Below are 20859 nucleotides of genomic sequence, written 5' to 3'. Positions count from 1 at the left end.
CACATGATGTTTTGTCACTAATACCTCAAACATGGAGTACAGGTCACGTGCCACTAGAGCGAGGTCTTGAGAACTGAGGAGAAATGAGTCTTAGCTTTGTTTTAGCTGTCAGATGTCCATTAACATATGCAAGTCACAATTACGGATGTTACTGCAAAATATTAATGACACCAGGTGAATGCTGCTAAATACTTAAAATTATTAAAGTTTCCTTCGTTGTTGAAACATTTTTCTAAAATATTCCAGGCACCTTTCCTGTGCTTGGAAATAGGTGCCCAAACCTGAATATCCTGATTGCTGATGATTGCACCCACAGCAGTCTCTGTTCTGAAAAACAGATATCACTATGCAGAAATGGAGAGCAAGATGGAGGAGGTGTAAGAGACTGGGCTGACTACACACACAGACTCCAAGAGATCGCTCATAAGCCTAGAGAACCTTTTTACTTTATTTGTTTCTTTTTTTTAATATGAAATGTATTGTCAAATTGGTTTCCATACGACACCCGGTGCTCATCCCAACAGGTGCCCTCCTCGATGCCCATCACCCACCCTCCCCTCCCTCCCACCCCCCATCAACCCTCAGTTTATTCATAGAGAACCTTTTTAAAAACACATGTTGAAATCATTGTCCCATTTCTTACTATTTTCCAATTTCTTTTCAAAGCCGATTACTTGGACTAAGTTTTAGCTATTGAGGGCTCTAGTTAAGTTGATTTAAACATGTCCATGCATGGGCTCTCTCTATGAGCAGTTTTCTTTGCCTTTCTATGCTCAAACTCTTTGGACTTTTAAAATATCACTGTACATTCAGAGTAAGTTATTAATTAAGCTTCAAACATATTTTTTTTATTGGACTAGGCAGTCGCCTTTTACACCAAACCCTTTTCTGCAGATTATGACCTTGTACTTGACTCAGAATGACCTTATTAGCACTAATCATGCTTCCAAGAATACTTTGGTTTGCAAGCTAGCCATCTGGTATAAAATTCTATTTCAAACATTCTAAGGCAAAAAAATAATGCTTGAATATTACTAGATTATCACACTAATTACTGTACAATAATATCTAACAGTGGCCACTCAGCAATTTTTTTAATCCATATATAGGGTAAAAGCATTCAAAATGCAACATTTGGAGAGCATCCAACAGCGTTTGGCCAAGGAACATTTCTATAATGCGAAGGGATGAAATTAAATTTCAAAAATCAGCAATGTGTAAGCCATCAAATCTAGGTTAAAATGTGGTTACGTGAAGAAAGTCAGCACATGGGTGTATACAATTTTCATTCATGTTTAAGTAAAGACTGAATGGGGGGTGGAGGTACAGATGCAGAAGGAGAGGTGACAGGACACCTTGCAGGCGGGCCCATATTTACTCTCCCTTTCTCAGAGTGATTCAACAAGGTTACGCTTCATTCAACAAATACTTTCCAAGCTTGCAACGTGTGCTACACATGTGCTATGCACAAAAGATGCAGTGGTGAACAAGACGGTATCGGACGTGAAACCAAAAAACGTACAGCAGACCTTCACTGAAAATTCCATGAAATCAGGGGCACCTGGGTGGCTCAGTCAGTTAAGCATCTGACTCTCGATCTCAGCTCAGCTCATGATCTCATGGTGCGTGAGTCTGAGCCCCGCGTCGGGCTCTGCGCTAACAGCACGGAGTCTGCTTGGGATTCTCTTACACCCTCTCTGTCTCTGCCCCTCCCCCAATTGCACAAACTCTCTCTCTCAAAATACATAAACATTTAAAACAAAATCAATGAAACCAATTATTCAAGTGAACACAATGGCAGTAGCTGGAGTAGAATGTCGACCCCCTCCTAATCAACCACGTTGACTTCAGCAACGCCTCGACTCCATCACTGGCCTTCTCTTCCTGCTGCCACAACTTCCAGATTCTTACCATTTCATATCTTCAACACTTCACCAGCTTTCTAAGACGCTCTCCATCCCACCCCCCCGCCCCCAGCACTTACCAGTCTCTTGTGCTCTACCAATTCATCTCACAGAGGCAGATGATGTCACTTCTCTACTTAAAATCTGTCAGATCCCTCAGAGCTACAAAATCAAGTTCAAACTCCTCACTGACTTTTAAGGCTACTCCTCTGCCAACACAAGCTCTAGCTTCAGCCTGGCCGACTTAACACTTAAGTCCCTCCACACACATCACAGCGTTCCCTCTCCTCTTCGCTCAGGTTATCCCCGCTGCCTGGACTCTCTTCCTATCCTTCCTTCAAAGAATACCTCGAACAGTACCTCTCCCAAGACTGCATTTTTCAACACCACAGCTGCATGTAATCCCAGCCCCTGCCTCTCCTCCTGGACTCTTTAAGCGGTTAGTTCGTACCTGGCTTATGGCACGTAACACAAGCGGCTCCATGCTAAGAGGGCAGGCAGGGACCATGTCTTCCATAACTGTATTCTGCACGGTACAGAGCCCTGTGCCTAGCAAGTAATGGGCTTCAATAAATGCTTGTTGAATGAATCATGTCTTTGGGGAATTGAATGCATATAGAATTCTTAATGGATTTAACAGGACTTTCAGCATTAAATGACCCCTGACATGTATAAAATCCTTGTGGTAAAACCACAGCCAATAGTCCTACAAACTGAGTGCTATTGCTAGCTCTTGTAGGAAGAGAAAAAGAGGTAGTAGGATTCCTATGTCTTGCTCAAGGCCACACAAGGAGCCCTTGTTTGAGATGCCATTACCATGCTTTGTTTCAGCTATTTCCATGTTTACATCTGTAGTTTCCCCCAAGCACCCAGGCGCGCCCCTATCAAGATGACTTCTAAGGCTTCTCTGAAAAAGAAGACAATATTCCAAAATATATACAATGGAATATTATTCAGCCACGCGAAAGAAGGAAATCCTGCCCTTTGCAAAAACATGGATGGACCCGGAGTGAAATAAGCCAGACACAGAAAGACAAATACTATATGATCTTATTTATACAAGAAATCTGAGAAAGATGGATTCACAGAAACATAGAGTAGAATGGAGGTTACCAGGGGCTGGAGGTGGGGGGGGGGTGGGGGGCAGATGGTGGTCAAAGGATACAAATCTCCAGTTATAAGACGAGTAAATTCTGGGGATGTAATATGCCACATGGTGACCTTAGTGAATGATAACTGACGTATATACTTGAAAATTGCTAAGAGAGTAAATCTTAAATATTTGCACCACAAAAAAGTAATTATGGGAGTAACGCAAGTGTTAAGTAACCTTATTGTGGTAATCATTTCACAATATATACTTGTGTCAAATCATCACGTTGTACACCTTAAACAGTGTTGTATGTCAAATTATATCTTAGTAAAGTGGGGAAAAAATATAAATCCTTCCTCCATTGGGGTACTAACAAAATAAACACAGACAAGGTTTCAAAAATTGTCAGTTACTCATATGTTAAGATTTCAGTTACTCATATGTTAAGAATGCTTTTCTGGCGAACAGAGAAAGCAAAATGACCAGGAAATTGCAAAAACTCTACAGATCATGTTTCTACCGAAGCTGTAAAAATTTTAAGTTTGTTTAATGGAACGTGTGATAAGCACAAACATTAACAACAGAGAAACAACTTCTGAGATAGGTATTTATCAAATGTTTCAAACAAGAACACAGAGTTCCTGAAAACATCAAACATTCTCCAAGTGTTCCTTCAGTGTTACTATCTTTCACAAAGAGGACAAACAAAAATTTTAAGGCAATGTGACAATGTGGTTGGTCTAAAAAAAAAAAAATGTCACCTTTAAAAATGTAGTCTCCAAGTTTATTTATTTATTTATTTATTTATTTATTGTCTAAAAAATCGACAAGAGCCGACTGATACTACAATGCTTGCTGTGTACTCAGTGTACCTAGATGCATATAAAAGATGGGTGAAGAGTTTAAAGTTCCAGAGAGAAAGGTTTCTCGCTTGCATTTCTGTGTGCTAAAGGCAGAAATTAGAACCTTACTACTGTATAGTTAGTTGGCAAATCATGGCTGACACACAGGATATGTCTTAGTTTAGGGAATTTGTCATATTCAACACATATTCAACAATTATATCGCCGTGGGCTCTACCTTTTCAAACTTTAAAAAAAAATGTTTATTTTTGAGAGAGACAGAGAGGGGGCATGAGTGGGGGAGGGGCAGAGAAAGAGAGAGACGAAGAATCCCAAGTCAATTCTGCACAGTAGCGCAGAGCCTGATCATGACCTGAGCTGAAACCAAGAGTCGGACACTTACTGAGCCGCTCACGCGCCCCTCCATTATCAAACTTACGGGTGGTTTCCACAGTGTGGAAACTGCTTTCACTGTCCACTGTGTACCCACAAGAACACGAGTAAGAGCAAAAGGCAAATTTCTTCTCTACCAATTTCCTGTGAGTAAATAAAAATCTGAGTTTCAACAAAAAAACACATGTGCCCACTTATGACAGAAAAAAAAGCAATTTACAGCAAACATTTAAATGCCTCTGACCAAGTTATACCTGCAAAAATTGATGGGTTCTCTAGCCATATCCACCACACTTAAATAAATCACAAATTAAACCAAGCAATATCATGCAAACTCATCACGAACAAGATACTGAAAAAAAAAAATCATTCTGGAGACAAGATAGCCGAGTCCAACTAGTGGAGATGATTTAAAGAATAAAAGGTTGAAGAACAAATGGAATCATTTACTGACTTTTAAGAAAACAATATCAGGAAACACAGGAAAATGAGCACATTCAACTTCTAATTACATCTAGCAGTAAAACTTGACCCGGTGGCGACAACAAAAGGCACAGAAATAGAAGCATTGAAAACCCAAGCAGGATGGCAAATCTGGATTCTACAGCAGCAGCGACAGAAATCATCAATTTAAGAAACTGAAAACTGATTACGGAGAGGAGAAAATACGGAAGAAAATGAAAAGATTATTTAGAGATAATGAGGAAACAGCGGATAGCTAAGATTCCTCTGGAATATACAACCCTACAGGTCAATAATGAAGCAGCAAACTGAGACGGAGGAAAAGAGGGTAAGCTCAGGGACGTGACAAGCAGAAAGCTAATCTGTAAGGGCAAAAAGAGCAGTAAGTAAATGATGTTCTACGAATAAAGTCATGTTCCTTGAAAAACTAATTGCTATTTCCAGATGCACAGAAGTACCCGGTATCCACATTTCACAAAAAGTTACAATAGAGAAAGAGACAATATCTGTAATGACTTCACACAGCTCCACGACATAAAGTGAATTATCTAATAATGAAGTAGGAGCAGGTATGGATTTTTCTAACATATAAGTTTCTTCCAAACAAAAGAGTTGACGTATAATAGATAGCTCTCAAACTTCTGATGTTCGGATCTCTCATACTAATCAGGGTTCCTGTGGGAAGGGGTTGGTCTTAATGGCATCAAACTGGTTGAAAAATACAACCGTGGCCATATCGTAAGTTCTTTCTCACCTGGTAGCCAATGGCGACTTTGGATTTGAGGTGGAGACAGAAATGACCTTCAGCTATGCTCCCATAAAACACCATTTAAAATGAGCTGGGTTAGATTACAGGTGATTTCTACAAACCAATATTTGACCCATAATAAGGCTGAACTACTACTACAAGATTTTGAGCAGCACTGTGACAGGTACCTCCTTAGCTAGCCATTGTGCTAATAATGAGTGTATAATACAATCGGACATGAGAGTTCCATGCAGCAAAGATATACATGATCCACAGCCAGTTATAATCCCCAACTCTAGCTAAGTTACTAAAGCAGGGCTTGGGGAGAAAGATAGACAAGGGAGTTGATATAGTTTGGTGTCCAGACTCTCAGCCATGAAATAAAGCAATTAAATCAACTAAATAAATCACTGTTAGTTGACTTGGTCTGCAAATAAAAACCACCCAGCCTTTCCTCCTCTTCTCAAAATGTATAGCCCCAATGACTGTCAAAGGCCTAAATATGAACCTTAATTTGAAGTCTTCATCTAAATGCAATGCCATGAAACAAGAAATGAGGGAAGGACTAGGGAAGGCAAAGTTGGCTTCCCCTGACCTTTTGAAGTACAAAAAGTGGGAAGGAGAACCACAGAACTTCGCAGACAGTGCCTCCCAGTGTCATGTGACACAGTCTGACTGAGGTAAGGGCAGGGTGATTTTGGTTTAGTAAACTAATAATCTAATTGTTGTTTTCTCCATTTCCTTCTTCTCCACAGGGGAGAAAACCTGGCATGATTAGAAGAACGCTGGAGTCTTCGGGCTCTGGGGTGACTGGGTATTCGACCTTGGGCAATCTACTCTCCTTCACTGCATCGCCCCTTTCCTTATCTGTAAATGCTAACAGTTTGAACTCAGTGGTCTTCCTTGTACAGCTGAAATTCTTGATTTTCTAGGTTTCTGAAGTGCTACCATGGGAACGAATGCTTTCTTAACTATTTAACTATCTGACTCATCCGACTAGTTGGGGTCAGTCCCAGGATCGGCCATTGCACGAATTTTAGTGTTTTCTCATTACCATACTCAAAGTTGAAGAGAGAAAAAAGAAGAAGGCAAAATGAAAAGAAACAATATCCCACTGTATTTCTGAGCATCAGGATACAGGAGATGCTTGTGTAAGAACAAAAAAGCTAACTTTTAGAAACATTTTATTTTGAAATAACTTCAGACTTACAGAAAATTTGCAAAATAGTACACAGAATCTTCACTCAGATTCCGGTCATGTCAACAACTTACATACCATACATAGCAGTGTTATCAAAAGCAGGAAATTAACTCTAGTGCAATATTAACTAAACTAGAGACTTAATTTGATTTTCACCAATTTGCCCCCAAATGTCCTTTCTCTGTTCCAGGATGCAACCCACGGTCTCACGTTGCATTAACTTGTCCATGTCTCTTTAGCCTCCTCCATTCTGTGACAATTGCTCAGTCATTCATGACCCTGACACTTGGGCCATTACGAGCTCCTTGAGACTGACTCCTGTGTCCCCTTGTCATGCCCCACTCTTTTTTGAGCACTTACTTTCTGGCATCACAAGACATTACAGGCTCATCTTTTATTTTCCCTGCCTCGGTCCAGCATCAGTTATGACTCCAAGGAGCCCTGATCCCTTTATTGAAGAATGGTCTTAGAAACCAAGATCTGGGTGATAGGTGTGCTTTTTATTATTGGGGTGTCCTTGCTTGTGGGTCCTCCTCAGACAGAGCTAGGAGATATAAGCATGTACAGTAACCCATGCATACACTCACCTCCATGTCTATTTCTGTGTCTATCTGTGTACACATGAAATTAAACATACCAATGTCTCCACTCTGATCCACACCACAGGATTCATTCTAGCCTTCCCCTTTTCCTTATTTTTAACTCTTTTCTCGGATGATGAGGAACCTGGCTATCTTTATCTATTCTCTATCCACCTATTTGTTCAACCTCAGCATCCATATAAAGTACATACATATGCCTGGGAGTAACAGATTTACTAACCAAAGCCCAGTACTTGTGTTGTGTAATTATGTTTATCATTAGTATAAATGTCATGTAAATATATATACATATATAACACACACACACACACACACATATATATATATATATATATATATATATGTAATATAAATATCACACTTCTAGGTTTCTTTTTATTGTCAGCATGGTATATCTTTTCCTATGCTTTTAACATTGTAACTAAAAAAAAGCAACGATAACAGTATGCCGCTATTTGCATAAAAAAGTAAGAACAGGTATGTGTATATTTGCATTATATTCATAAAGTATCTGTGGGAGAGAGAAAACCAAATACATTAGTTGGGGGGTCAACAGTTAGCTGCAGAAAAAAGGAGAGATGTAAACTTCACTGCATACCCTTTGTTTTTTTCACTGCGTACTTTTTATGCTTAGTTGTTTGTTTTGGTTTTTTTTTTTTTACTTTTCTGAGCTATTCAGGTACCATCAAGTTCACCCTTTTAAAGTGTACACATCAGTGGTTTTTAGCGTATTCATGAAGTTGTGCAAACATTACCACTATCTAATTCCAGAACATTTTTATCATCCCCCAAAGAAAACTTGTATCCAATAGCGGTCACATGCCCCTGCTCCCTTACCTATTCTCTCCTTCCCACCAGTGCCCCTGGAAACCACTAATCTGCTTTCTGTCTATGGATGTGCTGACACTGGCCACTTCATATCAATGGAATCATAACAATACGTAGTCTTTCTGAACTGGGCTTTTTCACTTAGCGTAATGTTTTCAAGGTTGAGCCACATTGGGCATATATCAATACTTCATTCCTTTTTATAACTATATAATATTACACTGTCTGTATAAAACACATTTAATCTATTCATCAATTGATGTGGTGATATATATATATATATATCACGTGCACGATGATACATGTGATGTATATATTTAACAACAATGGAGTATTTTTTTGAATTATTAAAATATACTATCCATTCAAAAATTACAGCTTAAAAAAAGGGAAACAACACACTCAAACATTTTCTAAAAAATAAAAAGTAAAACAATCATCAAGTAAATAACGTGTGAAAAAGAGTAATGTATGGAAGAGCTTTGCTCGGTGATTTGCCAGAGGACTTAGAAGACTCAATGGCTAAGATTTATTGCAGCAACAAACACAGAGCAAAAGCGGCAGGAAAAAGCTACACATCAGGAGAGTCAGTGACGCCTCGCACAGGCTTCCAGTGTCCTTCCTCATCCGAGGCTACACGGGACATGCTCTCTGGGTCTTTACCATGATGTACACAGCCCTACGTGATCTCCTTCCACTCATGACCTCTCTGACCTCATCTCCTACCGCTGTCCCCCTTCATCCCCCTGCTCCAGCCACCCTGGTGACCTCAGGGTTCATCAAACACACCAGGCTCAGTCCTGCTTCGGGGCCTTTGCTGTTACTGTTCTCTTTGCCTGGAATGAAATCCTCATAGCTCACTCGCTCACCTCCTTCACACCTCTCCACAAATAGCACATTAGATAGTGTGGCCTTCCTGACTAATCCAAAACAGCAGCCCCTGCCATTCTCTGTGTCCTTTCCCTGCTTCATTTTTCTTCACACCTGACAATATGTCATCCACCTGAATATCGACTTCCTTTCTGTTCACCCCTCCCCCAACCAGACTGTCTATTTCAAGGGGGCAGGGACTGTTTCTAGTTCACTGCTAGGTCCCCGTGCCTGACACGATGCCTGGCACCCGACAGGTGTTCCATAAGTACCTATCCAGTGAATGGATGAATAAATTGCAACTGTCTGTCTGTCTGTCTGTCTACCTACCTACCTACCTATCTATCTGACACTGAATGGAGGGGAAGGAAAGTATTTAAAGCACAAAAGATTCCTTAGTCTCAGCTCCAGACGTAGAGGAAATGCTCAACGAAATTCCCAACTTTTCTCTCAGGATTAGAGTATGCAAACATTATATTTAATACATAAAACTTCTTTTATGAAGATGATTTTAGTTTCTCCTTGGAGGTTTACGCTGTATAAAAGATTTTTTATTTTTATTTTTTACGATTGGAAGTAACACTTTTGTAGAAGAAAATGTAAATAGTGCAGAAAGCACTAAAATACAAAGTGAGAGTCCTCTGGACTGCAGGCTGGGGAGAGAGGGTAGGTGGGGGCGTGCACTGTGATGGAGACGGCTGGAACGGGCGGCTGCGTCACAGCGGCTGTGCCGGTGGGGCTCATCAAAATGTCCCCATGCATAAATTGGCCACATTGGACTCCCTTGCTTGACTGTTTCTATCCTTTGCCTGTTTTTCTACGAAAATACCTTTAAGTGTTTGTATTTATTTAATCTGTAAAGCTTGTTGTATATTAAAGACCTTTTGTCTGTCAAATCAGTTACATCCCCCCCCCCCAAATTATTGCTTATCTTCTAACTTCTTGGTGTTTTCAGCCATGATTTTTATTGTGTGGTTGGTCCCAATAATTCTTTTTAATTTTTTTTAAACATTTTAATTTATTTTTGAGAGACAGAGCACGAGCGGGAGAGGGACAGAGAGAGAGGGAGACATAGAATCTGAGGCAGGCTCCAGGCCCCAAGCTGTCAGCACAGAGCCTGATGCAGGGCTCAAACCCACAAACTGTGAGATCGTGACCTGAGCTGAAGTCGGAGGCTCAACCGACTGAGCCACCCAGGTGCCCCCAATAATTCTTCTTTTTTTTTTTTTTTTTTTAATTTTTTTTTTTTAACGTTTATTTATTTTTGGGACAGAGAGAGACAGAGCATGAACAGGGGAGGGGCAGAGAGAGAGGGAGACACAGAATCGGAAGCAGGCTCCAGGCTCTGAGCCATCAGCCCAGAGCCCGATGCGGGGCTCGAACTCACGGACCGCGAGATCGTGACCTGAGCCGAAGTCGGATGCTTAACCGACTGAGCCACCCAGGCGCCCCTAATTCTTCTTTTTTAATGCTTCTTTATTTTTGAGAGAGAGAGAAAAAGAGCGTGAGCAGGGGAGGGGTAGAGAGAGAGGGAGACATAGAATCCGAAGCAGGTTTCAGGCTCCGAGCTGTCAGCACAGAGCCCGATGCGGGGCTTGAACTCACAAACCGCGAGATCATGACCAGAGCCAAAGTCGGATGCGTAACTGACTGAGCCACCTAGGTGCCCCTGGTTCCAATAATTCTTTGTTTGATGTCTCTGCCTCTGATAGCATGCTTAGAAGGTCTCCCCCACCCCCAGGATTATCAAAGTGTTCAGCTACACGTTCTTCGAGTACTGTCATGGTTGCACCTCATTTTTCGTGTTTAAATTGCCAGGGCAACCCGAATTTACTTGATGAACATAGACATCTCCTGAGTGCTTATGATGAGCCAGGCTCCGTTCCACATGCCTTATGCGGATCGTCTCATTTGAATGCTCAGTAACCCCAGAGGTTGGCGCTAGTAGGTTCTTTGTTTTCACAGCTGAGGAAACTTAAGGACGGGGAGGTTGGGTACTTATTCAAGACCACACAGCTGGCAAAACCTGGTCCATCCAGTGGTAATGCCTACACAAGGTTGTAGTGAGGATTAGAGTCAGCATGGGTGACTTTCTGGAAAAAAGGAGGCATTCAATAGAAGATAAAGTTCATTATGATTGCATACTTCTCAGAAGCATAATTTCTGATGGCTGCATATTATTTGAAAAATGGTATCTTTTACATTAACTATGTTTCTAAAACATTATTTTTTCACAGTTATGAAAAGCCTTTGGAATTCCATGGAATGATTGAAGCCTTTTTTTCTTTTTAAAGAAACGGTTGTCATTGAAAGAAATTTTGAAAGGACATACATGTTGAAGAGATACATCAGGTAACAGAGTGATAGATTTGTTTTTAAACAAATCTGGAGAGCCTAGGTGGCTGGGTGGGTTAAGCATCCTACTCTTGATTTTGGCTCAGGTCATGACCTCACAGTTCATGAGACTGAGCCCCGCGTTGGGCTCTGTGCTGACAGTGTGGACCCTGCTTGAGATTCTCTCTCTCTCCTCTCTCTTTCTCTGCCCCTCCCCCACTTATGTGCACTCTCCCTCTCTCTAGAATAAAAAGTCTTTGTTTCTATATTAAAGTTTTCTAGAAATGATGTTTTTATTTTCTGACCAGAAAAATCATCCCAATAAGTGGTATATTTTTTAAAAGACTCAATGAGAAATCAGGCAGTATCCAGATTTTTTTTTTTGGTACCCTGGGAAGAACATGAGGCTGGCAGGAGGGATAAGGAGAGGTTGTGTCTCCAGGATGGTTGGGGGAGGGAGTGAGGGAGTGAGGTCTGTGAGGATGCAGGAGGTAAGGCAAAGTTTATGAGACATATAAACAGTCATATAAAAGATGGAGGAAACACTTAGACATGTTAACGATGATATCGGTGTAGTGGGGATGATGTTTCCATTTTCCTTACCTTTCATTACATTTTATTTTTATTACCTTCTTGTGCATGATTTTGAAGATTTCTTTTGTATTTTCATTCCCCTTCATAAAGATGGATCACTTTTAAAATTGGGGGAAATATTACTTCTCTTGGAAACAAAGGCAGAACACCTGTTTCCTGATGCAAGAGGATCATAAGTTTAGAGGTGGCCAGGGGCACTGACTTCAGCACAAGGGTCACCCTTCAGTAGGTCACACTTCAGATGACAGTGACACACACACCACAAAACTTTTTGGGCTTCTCATTCTCCAGTGCTCTGTCATTCTGGTGGCCTGTCACTGCTTCTTTCTCAGTCCTGCCCTTGGTCTATTTTCGCCTCCCTCCCCTTCTTGATTGACCATAATTATAGAAGTCCATTATGCATCACTTCTAACATAGACAGTTGTTCACATTTTAACAGCTTACATATTAGCATGCCCCTCATCATCAACAGCGTGTTGTAGGAGATGATGAATAAATGAAGAAGTTAATTTGTCAATCTGCACAAAAGGAAAACTGATCACCTTACAGCAGAGAAACCCAACAGACATCATGCTAATCAAGTGATTGAGGTAACATAATGAGTGATAAGATACATCAGCATCATGCGCTCTGGGACACACTGTACATCTTCCCTGCGGTGATCTTGCCAAAAATGCATGAGCTTAATCAAACCACGAGAAAGCGTCTGACACACCCAAACTGAGAGGCGTTCTACAAAATAACTGACCAGTACTCATCCAAAGTGTCAAGGTCATGAAAGATAAGGACAGACTGAAAAGACACTGCGGGGAAATTGGTGAAATTCAAAGAAGGTCTTTAGTTTAGTTAATAACGTCGTACTAGTGTTAATTTCCTGGTTTTGATAACTGGGCTGTGCAAGGTATGTAAATTGTTGACATTACCATAAGCTGGGTGAAGGGTATGCAGGAACTCCTTGTACTATTTTTGCAACTTTTCTCTAAGCTTGAGATTATTTCAAAATAAAAAATTGTTAAAGTTAGGCCGAGCTATCAATATGTACTTGTTTAGGTGCTAATTGTAATTCCATTTTTCTTTCAACAGAAGTGTTTGAAATGTCCAAAACAGCATTGACTTCTACCAGCCAAAGTTACTGCCTTTTCAAGGTCAGTATCACAGAAGGTAGAGATCCTTAAGTACAAAGTTACTTTCGATGAGTCTCAGGACGATAGGTGCTATCTATGTATCTTCATAGTGCAGTCAGACCTCTCTGATCCATGGTTCTAAGTCTTGCATAATCCAGTGACCTTTGGGATTATGCTGCCAGGAGTCTTCTGCTCCCAGTAAGCTTTCCCTTAGAAAACAGGGATGAGGTCAACATTCAGTCAAATTTTCAACTAGTGAAAACTGCTGTGACTAGTGATACTGATAGAGAATATACAGGTAACTCAGGACCATCTGACCCACAAGGATGGACTCACATCCATATGCCTAGACAACAGCTTTCGCTTGTCAAAACGGGATTACGTTTGTGATCATATGCGATGTTTGAAGACGTAGTGTGCAGCTATTTTACGTGCGTTCTGCATTCGGTTCCCATCTTTTGGGAATGTAGATGGGTTGACACGACTGTCGTCTGACTATGCCTGCTGCTAAGGTCTTTTCCGGGAATTTTCGTTACAACACTACTCAAACAGGGGGAGTAGGGTGGGCAGATGTAATGGGTGTTGATCTGCCATAATGAAATAACGACAGCATTCGCATCCTTCTTGGATAATAGGTGGTCAATGTTACACTGCTTCAAGTATCGGACGGAGACTTCAAGACATCATGACGCCGTTGAAGCAGAATACATGAAGGTAACAGTCTTGGCTATGGAAATAATCACAAAGATTCTAGTGTAGTATTTTTACTGATGATCTTGCATTAAATGTAAGGGACATTCGCTGAAAGAATCAAGCTACCTCAATGGCAACCTGTCATAACAAGAAATTGGCACAGAATGGGTTAAGCAATATTTTGGAGAGATTCTGAAATAAATTGTGCCGAGCAGACTAGGCAATTGGATCTAAAACAGCCGCATATCCACATGACACGAGACTCTTTTATGTAGCTGGAAATTAATCTACGGGCTGCACAGTCTAGATCTCTATCTGAAGATGGTACAACCTTCATCAATGAACACTCAACATTCATGGCGTGATGGGCTCAGCACTTCAGCACAACGCACAATTAGCCATCAAGCTTGCCCTCCTTATTTGTACAACATTCCCTCGTTATGAGGTAAGTGTAGAACATTGTGTCTATTGTGCCTATTACGAAGGCAAAGTACCATCATCATCTGGTAGAGTACCTAGTGCTAATGGAATCCTTGCAAAAACAAAACACAGAAAACCAAGAGCAGCAGCCCAAAACTCATCAAATGATTGCTTCAATTATTTGACCACTCAGGGAAATAGAAACAGCGCACAGATGCATTTCAAAGGTGTTTCAATTATACATACTCAAGGAGGGTAGTAAATGTTGCAATAAACACAAAGGTATGTTATTTGTGTATTATAGATATGATAGTCATACAATCCACATAGTTCAATTACCCTCAACTTTGTATAGCATTCATTCATAGCATGGATATGGAATAATATTAAAGCAGAGAAACACAAAGCTTTTGGGCAGACAGGAGACTGTGACAAATGTGCCGTCTGAGAGGCAAATTAATTAATTGTTTGAAAGGCTTTGTGTATTTGAAATATTAAAGTTTTCATTAAAATTTGAAAATGTGAGGATTCTGTAAATCGTCTTCATCCTGTGTGATTGGTCGTCAAGGTATTAACATAATGTAAAAATTGTTTTAAAAACACTGGATGCAGTGAGTAGACATGTATTTAAATAATTCAATGGCTTATTACTATTCATTGCCTATTATCTATGTGGTCTCTGAATTAAACATTTTCCAAGCTTTAAAGCGGTAGTGCAGTATGTGTTTTGTTAACAACTGCTTTATTACTTTTCTTCAAAATGTTTCCTTTATGGCACTCTTTAAGTGGGTGAACTGACCTAACGTATACCAGTGATTAGAAGGATCACATATCTCCTTCCACCACACGTCTGGAAAGATAGAATTTGCAAAGCCTGCAAGGAACTCTCTATCAAAGAGTAAACTAAAAAAATCCGGTGATACTCGGCTTGAAGAACTAAGAAGATACTTGTGGCAACTGGATTAAGGCATGTCTATTTGGAACATGCGTTTGCAGTTTTCGATAACAAGCCCTAACTAAATAGAACTGCTCTGAAGAACTCCTAAAACAAACATCTTAGTGAACTGCGAGAAAATAATCTTTCATTTAACTCACTCTTAGAGTGATACATCAGTTCTCATTTATGTCACCTCGTGGCCTCTCCAGAGTAATCCTGGAAGTTCGGCAGAGAGGAAGTAATTTAAGCCTTATCAGATTGAGTAGCTGAGGTCAGCCACAGTGGTGAGGCTGGGACCATACCCCAGATCGCCTGAAACAACATACGCACACTGCCGAGTGTTGTGCCAGACCCTCTAGGTGGACTGGATGAAAGACATCTCCTTTCCCTCCCCAAACTAGCCCCATGCTCTTTTCTGCTTCAAGGCATTGCCCAGTAATGCAGCAGGAGATTTAAGTAACACACGAAATAATTGTAGATGAAACTTGAGTGATATGAAGTGTAAAGAGAATAAGCTCTTTAATTATAATATGTGCTGCAAATAAGACCAATTCAGACATTTTCCATGGTAAAAATTACTGTTTTTTAAAAAAAAATAAGTTTCTAGGGGTACCTGCGTGGCTCAGTCAGTTGAGTGTCCCACTCTTGATTTTGGGTCAGGTCATGATCTCATGGTTCCAGCCCCATGTTGGGATTCTCTCTTTCCCGCTCTCTCTGCCCCTCCCCTGCTCCCTCCCTCCCTCTCTCCCTCTCTCTCTCTCTCTCAAAACAAATATACATTTAAAAAATGACAAGTTTCCATTCTTGAACTGGGAGGGTCTGCAACAAAAACTAGTAACCACAAAATAAACCAAGGTAACTAGTTATGTAGGATGTCACTTGATAAAATGCTCTCTGAAGAAATGATCACACAAAGGAATACGTCTCCTTTAACTGATGAAGCCACAAACAATAATGTTAATGAGGTCAAACTGGTCATGATGAGGCTAAAACAATATCAAAAAACTGAAAAGTTTCTTATGAAGCTTAATTCATTTCGATGTATTTTGACAAAAATAAATCTCAAAGGCATCGTAGCGAATCTTATCAATTTCAACCAGGAATCTACTACCACTTTTACCTCTATGCTTTAATATATGCATCTTTATCCTTAATTTAAAGATACCTATGAATAAAACATGAAGATCAGTGCATTCTCTTGTTCCGCAATCATACATGTTCCATTCTACATAATATCTCATTGGCCTTCATATTTTGTTTATACTCTAGTACATAATGTTCAGGGTCGATGACCCTGGCAATAGGACATTTCTTATAAAATGTCCTCATAAATCTGAAATTGGTTAATCAACGGTTCAGGAAGAAAATTAAGTGAACCTAGTTTGCTAACAATGTTTAAGTTAAAGGTTCAAAATATACTTGACTAAGAAACTTTAAAATGTTGGGGGGTGCCTGGCCCGCTCAGTGGTAGAGCATGTGACTCTTGGTCTTGTGGTTGTGAGTTCAAGGCCCACACCGGACCTAGAGCTTACTCAAACAGAGAATAAAAATATGAAATAAAACTACCAGTTATTTGGGACACCTGATTGGCTCAGTAGGAAGATCTCAGGGTTGTGAGCTCAAGCCCCACGTTAGGTATAGAGATTACTAAAATAAACTTTTTTTTTTTTTAACGTTTATTTATTTTTGAGACAGGGAGAGACAGAGCATGAACGGGGGAGGGTCAGAGAGAGAGGGAGACACAGAATCCGAAACAGGCTCTAGGCTCTGAGCTGTCAGCACAGAGCCCGACGTGGGGCTCGAACTCACGGACCGCGAGATCATGACCTGAGCCGAAGTCAGACGCTCAACTGACTGAACCACCCAGGCGCCCCACTAAAATAAACTTTAAAACCCATTTTCCTCCCGCATGGTGAGATTTCCACCTCATACTCTTTCAGTCTGACTTGTCTTCTGAAAGCTGACTGGCCCCTGACAAGTATATTTGATAACATAGGTAATAAGCTATAATTCAGCAAAGGGCTTCTTTAGGTTCTGTGAGAATTATGATCACTGTGTTCACAATTTAAACCATATACAGACAAGTAAAAGTACGGTAAGGCTGCAATTTCTCACTCCTACAAAAATTCTTTCATTTTCTTTTTCTTCAACTCTATCTTGATCACTGGGCTGTGATGAGATTAGCTGTAATCTGGCCTAGTTCTACAAACCCAAAGTCCATAGCCTGTCTTAAAAAACAAACAAAACTTACCATGTCCATGCTATTGTTAACTTTACTCATTTAAAAGCACATCACACAGACATCAAGAAATTTACATTGGATGTTAACATGCATGGAGAGGAGACTCACCTTTAAAGAATCAAAGCATGCCACCACACGACCATTTTCCACGTGGCAAACCCTCGGCGGATGGGCAAACTTGCAGTCCGCATCAGCTCGCGAGCAGGTTCCTCTCTGAAATTCTCTGCAGACTTCTAAAGTCAGCCACTTGGTGTCACGAACCAGGGTGACATTGACAGCCGTCATATTGAAAGCAAAGTTAAAATCAAGGGCACCCTCTCTAGGACAGCTTTACTGCTGTTAAAAGGTCAAAAATGAATTCAAGCTAAATGTGAAGAGACAACAGGTTGCTTTGGTGAAATGCTTCTTTGTTAGCACTTAGGTTTTCATTTAAGCCAAAATTTGGTCCAGTCAAACAAAGAGCCAATCACAAAATAAAATTTGTACCGGAGTAACTAAAAATCAAATTAGAGACCAACTCCTAAGAAGGCAACCAGAAAGGTTAAGATATTGAGTGTTTAATTTGTTCCTCTGCTGAAGTTCCTTCAAATAACTGGCAGGATTTCAAAAGAATTCTGTGCTCTCCGGTTGATGTTTTCAATTACTCGTGCAAAAAGCATATGCTGCTGGCTGCCCTTCAATTTGTGGAATGGTCTCAGATCAAGGGGAGAAAACTTTTTCTTCCTATTTCTTTGATTTAATGATTAATATTGGTAAGGATGTCAGGACTGTAAAAAAAATTGCTGCAAAATCAGGAGGAGGGAAAATGACCGTGAAAACGGAGAATCAAAGGAAAAAAGAATGGGCACGTTACTGAGAGTGAACTACAAGCACACCAGGTTGGGAGAGGGACAGGTCGGTAGGGGGGGGGGGGGTCGTAAAGAGACAGTTCTAGAGTGGAATCCAAGCAGTAGTTTTCAGAAAAGGCACTTTTCAGAAACCTGCAAGAAAACAAAAATGAAATCAGCTGATATAATACTTCTGTTTTAAACCTTAGATTTGGAAAAGAAGTATCATAGCCTATTTAGAACAGGAAGCATCTAGGTAGGGGGGCCTGGGTGGCTCAGTCAGTTACGCATCTGACTTTGGCTCAGGTCATGATCTCACAGTTCATGGGTTTGAGCCCCGCATAGGGCTCTGTGCTGACATCTTAGAACCTGGCGCCTGCTTTGGCTTCTGTGTCTCCCTCTCTCTCTGTCCCTGCCCCCACCCCCATCTCAAAAATAAATAAACATTAAAAAAAACCAGGAAGCATCTAGATACTGCCAGTGCAACAGTTGCCCACTGTCAATAAAAGGAGCATTTCCCAGTGTAGAGCAAAATGAGGCAGCCACATAGATTTGCTGTTGAAATACAAGACTGGGCAAAAGCCCAATTAAAAAGGAAAAATGATGGTTTCATTTTTATCTGTCTGGGGACAGAAACTCATTTGGGGGTTCACTGCACAGCAAATGCCAGAGCTGGACAGGACAGCCCCTTATGTGCGTCTCCAGTTTCCAGAGGCTACCGAAGACTTGTCATTATCCTGCCTTTACTGTGGTATGATTGAAGGCTTGATTATCTGCTCTCCAAACCCAGAACAGGAATTGCTAAGAAAATTTAACTTGCTCTCAGAGGTAAAACTCTATGTGTATATTTGAGATGTAATTGTTGACAGTCACGTAAAATGGTCATGACAGAACTCGCTGGACCCCCAATGGTAAATGTGGTAGGGGAGAGGATGTGACATGTAAAATGTGCTTCAGATAAGAAAAAAGAATCCTTTGAAAAGATGCTGGTGTTTTTTTTTTTTTTTAGGTTAATTTATATATTTTGAGGGAGGCAGAGACAGCGTGAGTTGGTGAGGGGCAGAGAGAGAGAGGGAGAGAGAGAATCCCAAGCAAGCTCCACACTGTCAGCACAGAGCTCGATGTGGGGCTTGAACTCACGATCCATGAGATCATGACCTGAGCCAAAACCAAGAGTTGGAGGCTTAACTGACTGATCCACCCAGGCACCTGTTTTGTTTTGTTTTTGTTCTGTGTATGTTCTATTAGTCCTTAGTCCCTTTAAAGGGATTTTGGAACAAATCAGAAGGAAGTTTCGGCATATACAAATGAGTGAGACAGAAAGCATGGTTCAGTCATACATTAAATACTGTGCAGCTTTAAGGTTTGCAGTTTAACCCAGTGTCAACCGGCAACAATTTTCAGGAACTCAGCTGAGAGAGTAGATAAGAAGTTAATTTATTAGCATCATGATGTGAACACATACTGAAATAACAGGGATTTTGTCAAGGAAAAGTAAGCTCTGAGTATCAGGCAAACCAACTAATTGTCAACTTCATCCAAAAAGCAGAAATAAGTTCTTGAGAACATTTAATTTTTTGAACAATATCTTTACAGGGTTTGGATTTTCTGTTTGTTTTTCTGCACTCAAGATGAGACTCAATATTACCTAAGTTTTTAGATATCAGTGGGAAATTAAGTATGTAGACAATTCATGCAAGCTTATCCGATCATTCAAGGGCAAACGTATTTCTCTAAGTCATTCTTTACAGAAACCTTTCTAAAATGTATTATATGTAGTGGCACCTGGGTGGCTCAGTTGGTTAACATACGACTCTTGATTTCGGCTCAGGTCATGATCTCGTGGTTGTGGGATCGAGCCCCCATTTGGGCTCCGTGTTGAGGGTGGAGCCTTCTTGATCTCTCTCCCTCACTCTCTCTCTCTCTCTGTCCGCCCCTCCCTCTTTTCCTCCCTCCCCGCTCCTTTCTCTCTCTCTCTCCCAAAAATAAACTTAAAAAATAAAATAAAGTGTATTATATGTAGTTTTGCCTTCTTACAAAATACTGAACATAATTTGACCTCTAGTTGAAGACTTGGGGTCATAAATGTCCTACGAAGTATCACAGTTTTCCTCCTTCAGTGGCAGATTGTTACCTGTCACTTCTCCTATCGCTTCTCTTCCAGCCACAGTATCTGCCATTGTGGATTGCCCAGCTCCCTCGTGGAAAACATAACAGCCAATCACGAATGCTGAATACGAGTTAGTTTCCCACTGAACACGGGCCTAAGGGGCAAAGTGCAGGGCTTTCGTGCAGCAAGTCTGTGACTGCTGTTGCTGGTTTGGGGGCCCTTTTGCAATATGTTCCATGTGGGGTCATGTTCTAGAAGGTTAAGGCTGTCAGGCAATGACCTCTAGGAAAATATTTACAATATTTAAAAAAAAATTAGCCAGATGGGGTAAATGTAAATGAAAACCCCAATGTGATACTGCTTCACATGCATTAGCATGGCCATAATAAAAATGAGAAAAATTGGAGAAATCGGAACGATCACACATTGCTGGTGCGAACAGTCTGACAGTTCCTCAAAATGTTAAACAGTTAGCACATGACCTAGCCCTATGCCTCGGTATATGCCCCACACGACTGAAAGCAGGGCCTCAAAGAGATATTTACGCACTCATGTTCCTAGCAGCACGATTCGCCATAGGCCACAGGTGGAAACAACCTGTGTGTCCACTGACAGATGAACTGGATACACAAAAT

At 40.7% G+C, this 20859-nt stretch overlaps 1 protein-coding gene across 6 annotated transcripts in view; it reads right to left on the bottom strand.

Annotated features, from left to right (window-relative positions):
- The window catches only part of MBNL3 (muscleblind like splicing regulator 3), a 112812-nt gene that overhangs the window by 51028 nt on the left and 40925 nt on the right, over nt 1-20859 (bottom strand). For all 6 annotated transcript variants that reach the window (XM_081792513.1, XM_081792512.1, XM_081792516.1 and 3 more), the window contains exon 2: nt 17396-18267. In XM_081792513.1, the coding sequence (XP_081648639.1) occupies nt 17396-17572 (177 nt within the window). In that variant the 5' untranslated portion in view covers nt 17573-18267. The remainder of the gene's footprint in view (nt 1-17395; nt 18268-20859) is intronic.

This window comes from Panthera onca, chromosome X, assembly GCF_046562875.1.
Source record: "Panthera onca isolate mPanOnc1 chromosome X, mPanOnc1 haplotype 2, whole genome shotgun sequence".
Taxonomy (NCBI): Eukaryota; Metazoa; Chordata; class Mammalia; order Carnivora; family Felidae; genus Panthera; species Panthera onca.
This window is presented reverse-complemented; position numbering and strand designations above follow the sequence as displayed.